This window comes from Adiantum capillus-veneris, chromosome 19 (genome assembly GCF_014529385.1).
Source record: "Adiantum capillus-veneris isolate H3 chromosome 19, ASM1452938v2, whole genome shotgun sequence".
NCBI classification, from domain to species: domain Eukaryota; kingdom Viridiplantae; phylum Streptophyta; class Polypodiopsida; order Polypodiales; family Pteridaceae; genus Adiantum; species Adiantum capillus-veneris.
In genome coordinates this window covers 32,970,596-32,977,328 of record NC_140949.1, presented here as the reverse complement: position 1 = coordinate 32,977,328, position 6,733 = coordinate 32,970,596, and the positions used below count along the sequence as shown (strand labels likewise).

At 42.6% G+C, this 6,733-nt stretch overlaps 1 protein-coding gene across 1 annotated transcript in view; it reads left to right on the top strand.

Moving 5' to 3' along the window:
• Positions 1-3,170: 3,170 nt before the first annotated feature.
• The window catches only part of LOC147433797 (heat-inducible transcription repressor), a 78,274-nt gene continuing 74,711 nt past the window's right edge, over positions 3,171-6,733 (top strand). The window contains exon 1 of the mRNA XM_086490406.1: positions 3,171-3,648. Coding sequence (XP_086346532.1) covers positions 3,345-3,648 — 304 coding nt within the window. The 5' untranslated portion in view covers positions 3,171-3,344. The remainder of the gene's footprint in view (positions 3,649-6,733) is intronic.

The following is a 6,733-nucleotide window of genomic DNA, read 5'->3' as shown; positions in this document are numbered from 1 at the left end:
CACGTTGTTTTGCTTGATATATTGCTGAGTTTTTTTAGATATTCTGTTCTTCGTGCAAAGGAGACACTGCACATTTTTTTTCATAAATCCAAAGTTTGATCCTCTAAATGCTCTTGGCAGCTATGGCTGGCTCTTTTGAGAAAGATGATGATTATATCAAGACGTTTGATGGCACAAACTTTACGCTTTGGAAACAATGCATGTTAGATGTGTTGATCAATAAGGCTCTTGTAGTGTCGTTGAAAGTGCACAAAGAGAATGCATACATTGATAATCAGTGGGAGGAGCTTGATGCTCGTGCTAGGCTGACTATTTGCTTGCAGCTTGGTGAATCTAACTTCTTTACTATTATGGACAAGACCAATGCAAAGGATTTATGGGTGTCTTTATGCTCAACATGGGATGGTAAAAGTGCTTCAAACAAAGTGTTTTTTTAGAAGAAACTTACGTATTTAAACATGAAAGAGGGTAGCAGTGGTAGTTCACATTTGAATGAGCTCAAGCTTGTTTACACAACTTACTTCAAAGGCACTCAATGATGAAATGAAATCCATATTGTTGCTATTTTCTTTGCCATTGTCATGGGATACATTTAACACAACCATTAGTAACTCTGCAACTAATGAGAAACTTACGTTCAGTGATGTTACTAGCACTTTGCTCACCAAAGAGATATGACGTCAATCTCTTGATTCTAGTGGGCATGCTCACCAAAGAGATATGACGTCAATCTCTTGATTCTAGTGGGCATGGAGATGCGTGTATGGCTAGTGGTGGTTATCACAAACAAAGGGGTCGTAGTCATAGCCATGGTCATCCTAAAGATTGCAAGAATGGTCGTAGCAAGAGCCGTGGACGTGACATGCATAATGGGGAATGCTAACATTGCCACAAGTAGGCCAATTTTTTTTTAAAATTATTGTCGTACTTTAATGCGTTAGAAAGGGAAATCCATTGTGAAGTATGATCCTCCAAAGAGCAATGTGAAGATTGAGAAACTCGATGTAGTTGAGTCTTCACTAGAGTTGAGGTTGTTCGTGACATGCCACAACCATCATATGTGATGATTTTTACTACTGATTTGAGTCCAAATCCATTGCTGGCTATAGATGAGTGTTATGCACAAAACCTGATCATTGACTCAAGTGTTTGTTTTCATGTTACTCCGCATAGAGAGAGGTTCTTGAGTTATGCTCCTACACATGGTTTGGTCAAGCTTGGTGATTCCTATCAACTTGAAATTTGTGCCATTGGAGATGTAAAACTATGTATATACATAACGACATTGAGTTTATGCTTTGAGGTGTCAGCAGACATATGCCAAAATTGACTAAAAGTTTGGTGTCAACCGGACAACTTGATGACTTGGGCTACACAATGTCTTTGGAAATGGATCTTGGCTAATTTGCAAAGGGAACCTGGTTATCTTGAAAGGCCAAAAGTGTAGCTCATTGTATTCTTTGTATATCTCTTCCATGAAAGAGAATTCCATTTATGTTGCCGAGTTTTCTTCTACCGAGTTGTTACATAGCTGGCTTGGTCATATGAGTAAAAAAAAAAAGAAACAAATTTAACGTTTGGGCTACTTATTTGTGTTAAGTTATTTTGATTTTATCTTATGTGAGCATTGTATATATGGCAATAAACTAGGCTAACTTCTTTGCCATTAATAAATAAAGGGTTAGGGAACCACCCTATAGACTTGGTACATAGTGATCTATGTGTGCCTATGCCGCATAAGTTTCTAGGGGGAGCACTATATTTCATAACTTTATAGATGATTCTACTAGGAAGGTGTGGGTCTATCTCTTGACGAGGCAAGACAAAGTCTTTGTTACGTTCCAAAATTCCTTGCGTTGGTTGAGAACCGATTAGGCAAGAAGGTTAAGGCTTTGCGCACTGACAATGGAGGAGAATATGTTTCCACAGACTCAAAGTTTAAGGATTTCTATAGAAAATGAGGCATTAGGCAATAGTATATTGCAACATAAACACCTGTTTAAAATGGTGAAGTAGAGCTACGAACAAAAACATACAAGAAAGAGTCACAAAAATGCTATCTATGGAAAAATTACCCACAAAGTTTTAGGGAGGAGAGACTATTCTTACAACGGTTTACATTATCAATAGATCTCACCATAGGACAACATTGAATATCAAGATTTCAGAGGAGATGTGGATTGGCCAGAAGCCAAACTATGATAGCTTTTGTATATTTAGGTGTGACACATTCTCACATGTGCCTAAAGATTACACAGAAAGCTAGACCCCAAAATCACACAAATGCATCTTCATTGGTTATGGTGTTAATGGAAAAAGGGGATACCGTCTGTGGCATCCAAAATTTCGACAAGTATTTCAGAGCATGCATGTTATCTTCAATGATTCAAAGATGCACATGAAACCTATCAAAGAGGTGGAATATAAAAAAGTTAGATTCGAAGATGTAGACTCAATTGCGATTAGACCGACAAGTCATTCTATTAGTGAAGTTCCTACCACTAGTAGTGCTCCAGAGAGAGCGGATTACAGTAGTCACCAACCAGTGAAGAGATCTACGAGACTCTCATGCACCTGAGCGTTTTCAGCTAGGGTTAGACTATATATTAGTCTCATATTAGTCATTGACTGCGGAGATCTAGCTTGCTACCAGGAGGCTATTCAAAGGCATCATCAAGATGACAACTACATTCACAACCAAAGAGAGAGATTTTACCTATACCCACCATGACACAAGTGTCAATTTATTATTCAAAATGGTGGCCATGAAAAGAAAAGAAGAAGAAAATGTTTTATCATTAGCTTTGCCATGTTGTACTCAACCATGCTTCACTCAACTAGTTTTATCCGATGGTCCGAATCGCTTTACTACAACCTCATGTAGTAAAACACACACACACACATTTTTTAGCAAAGCAGAGAATTTTATATTAACATGAGAAGGAAGGCAAAATTACAAGTGACACCTCTATTACATCTGACTCCTCCAATGGGTGATAGTATCCCCCTAACGTATGCTTCCATTGCGGGGATAAATGCCACTTTGTTAAAATTGTCCTATCCAATTCCCCCCTGCCCCCCAGACGGTGCCTTAGTAAATAAAGAGCAGGAGCAGGACTGATGTGATTCACGCTAGGTAAAAAACACACATTGAGGCCATGTTTTAGATGCAACAATTTAAGAGCGGAAGACATGGGCATTGGGTACATAGCAGCAGCTCTGGTTGGCTGAAGTGTTTGTGTCTCGTTAATGCAGCCAAGTCTTGAAGCTTGCGAGTCGCGACTCTCTCTCTCTCTCACGCTGGCTACGGCTAAGTTGAACTGCTTGGAGTCAGGGTCGCTGGAATGAATTTTCTGAGGCAATCTTTCTCGAGCATATCGGAGCCCAACAGCAACCCACCTCAGCAACACTTCACTGCGACCCATTCAGAACGAGATCGGGATGCTTCGCTGCAAGCAGCAGCTGCTGCTCTCCCACCTGCACATGCTGCCCAGCCCACTTCCTCCTTTGATTCCGATGGAGAGGATGGACGCGCTGCTCCCATTCCTTCAGCATCTGCTGTTGATTCTCTTCGCACAAGGAATCGCATAGCTATCGAGGGTCACATGGATGTGCCAAAGGATGGTGGCGGCATTTTGATCCCCTCCAGTACGTGTTCCTATTGTTTGTGTGCACACTGCATATGAGAGAGAGAGAGAGAGAGAGAGAGAGAGAGAGAGAGAGATCGATCATTATACATTTTTTCGGCTGAATTTCATGGAAGTGATACTACTGACCAGCACAACCTGTAATAGGACGTAAGAGTATGTGATGCTAATTGCAGCAGTACAGGGACACAACAACTTTTAAGATCTGTCCCTCATGCTACGTTATAATGCAAATGCTATAGATCTAGAGGCATGCTTTAATGGAAATCTTAAAACTTTTGTTGTTTTAAAGGTTATGCATCTCAAGTGAATGCCCAAGTTTGTGCCCATTTATTAAATTCGTCCTTGTAGGTAGTTCCAAGTTGTTTTGACATGTTAAATGATAGGCTTACGCGATGTTGGATGTAAGCAAGGACAATGCACTTCGTGCATTTGTGGGAAGCAACATAGAGAGGCGATTCCAAAGCACTCTTACACATCGAGCTACTATGGTTTTGGAATTGTTTCATGCCGGCCTTTGTGTACCTAGTGACATGGCATGCCCTACTAGAAGGGGAATGGCCGAGTGGACAAGAGGAATTGAACCTAGAAGATGGCTAACGATTGAAAGAACTTATGAGCAGGCCCCTGAAGTTGATTTTTGTAAAACGCGTTGACATGTTGACGTAGCAAATTGTACGGATGCTGACGTCGCATGGCTGTACGGATTTTTTCGCGTTTTGCACTGGCTGTGCCACGTGGAAGTCCGTACAAATTTTCACGATTTTTACTGGCTGTCTTGGGAGCTTTTGGGATTAGATGCTTTTGGGTGAAGTGCTTTTGGGGCTATGCTTTTAGGCAACCCTTTTAGTGTTTATAAGGAGCCCTTGGGGCCTCACTTTGTAGAGCATCTGGACGCAGAGTCTGAGAGCAAAGGACCCTTTGTTGCGAACATAACAATAAAGAAATACTGAAAGCGGCGCAAGTCTCTGGGCTAGTGCAGATCCGATCCCTTCTGCAACACACATAGGTTCTCGACGAGAATATGACAGAACAGTTAAGATTTTGTTTGTCAAAGAATCTTCGTGACCTTGCCTCGAACTTTTATTTGTCAAAGAATCTTCGTGTCCTTGCCCCAGACTTACTAGCCACTCCCACCTTGAGTCCATCGCGCATCGGGGGCTCTCCCGTCTTCATCGCTCTGTCTTAAAGGGCATAAGCCATAAAGAACCCAAGACCACACATGGGCATTGGGTTCTCGAAGAGAATCTGACAAAGATAACACCTCTCGGCCTTTAGGTGAAGAAAAGTTGAAACCCGGCAGGGGAACTGAAGAAAAGAATGAAGAATTGGCAAATTTTCGGAAAGGAAGTTTGATAGAGTGGAGTACAAACGTCAATTGTAGATTGACACGTGTGTGAAAAGATCAATGCATTACTCCCTAAAGCCGAAATATGTGAAGCTGTCGTGTCGCAAGGGACTTGCTTTGCGCTATGTAAGCCACTAAAGCTACAAACACACAACCCGTGTGCGGGGAAGCCCACGAACGCAAACAGTGTGTCACTCACCTCTGTTTTTTTGTCGTTGCAGGAATCTCGTGCCACCGTGAAGAGGGAGCCCGCCGTCGCCGCTGCTCAACCGCCTGGCCGTTGCCGTAAGGTCCCTCGCTCACACACACACACACACACACTCTCAACACTCACACCCAACAGGAGTTCAAGCTGCAGAGAAAGAGAGCAAGTGTCAAACTGCTGACGTGTCAAGCCACTGAAGAACGGAGCTAACCTTCAGATCCCGGCCAAGGGGCCAAAACCCTAAAAAGGAGCATCAAAAGAAGAAGAAGAAGTTTTACAGACTTACAAAGTCTTGACGAGTCGCCTATTTTTAAAGAAGAGTTCCCACCAACTTATGGGATCCCATCCGATGGGGCCCAAGCGACATAAAGGCATCAAAGATAAATCAAAACACACTTAGAAGACTGTGCACAACAAAATATGATGATGTGACACCTGTACGGACGTTTCGCAATTCGCGGTGGATTTTCAGGAAAATCTCAAAATTTTAGGAAAGCGTTTTTTTGGGGCCAGCTTTTCATATTTGATGCTTTTAGGCTTGGGGCCTTTAAATATGAGCCTTGAAGACCCTCTCTGGCACACTTCAACGCGCAAATTGCAGAGGAGGTGCTCCTCGACTGTTGCACTTTGCGAATCAGCAATAATAAAGAAATACCGAAAGGGACGCCAACATTTTGGGCCAGTGCTCTCTTGGGGTGGAACTTCGCCGCTCCATGTCTCGTATCATGCATTTTTTTCAGTTCAGTTGTTATTTGTAGTGCTTAAAGTTGTTGAGTGTGTTCTTTTCTATTGGCACGTGGTGCCCGTCTTGTGATAGTGGTATAAGAGCATCGGGCGTGCTATTCTGAAAGCATACCGGTCCTACCAAAGAGGAGACAGATCAAGGTGGTGCTTCCAGAAATTGTACTGAAGAATCTTAGTGTCCCGACCCTGGACTTATTAGGCACTCCCACCCTTACTTCATCGCGCATCGGGCGCGCTTCCGTCTTCATCGCTCATGTCTTACAGGGCATAAGCCAAAAAGATCACTTGCAAGAGAAGGATCCAAGATTTGTTTCAAGTCACTGTATTTCTCAAAAGCTGTGCCATGTAGATGTTGATGTCTATAGCTACAAAGCCGAACACTCCAAGGACTTGGCAAGCTTTCAAGAAATTTTTTTGCCCAAAGTTATATGGTTTCTGACATCTTCCTTCGGAGTGCAACTTCCGGCAGAGTGGGGTATCTTGAAATGAGTGCCACGAAAACCTTAGTAGAATACGACTTGAAGTTTTTGGACATCTCTCACCAGGTGTCTCTTCTCAAGCTGATAACCTTGGAGGTCCAATGTGATTGCTATGTCTTCCGACTACCATCGCCGCCAAAGGAACACTGTTTGTCCTAGAGCTGATGGACCATGTTGTGGTCGGCTACGACCTTATGGACGGAACCTAACCCTAATTTTTGGTACAGGTTTCAAGATGGAAAGTCAGTCGATTTTTTGAGCTGGACTGATGTCGAGATTACTTTTTAAGTTTGAGTTCTGTTTGAGAACT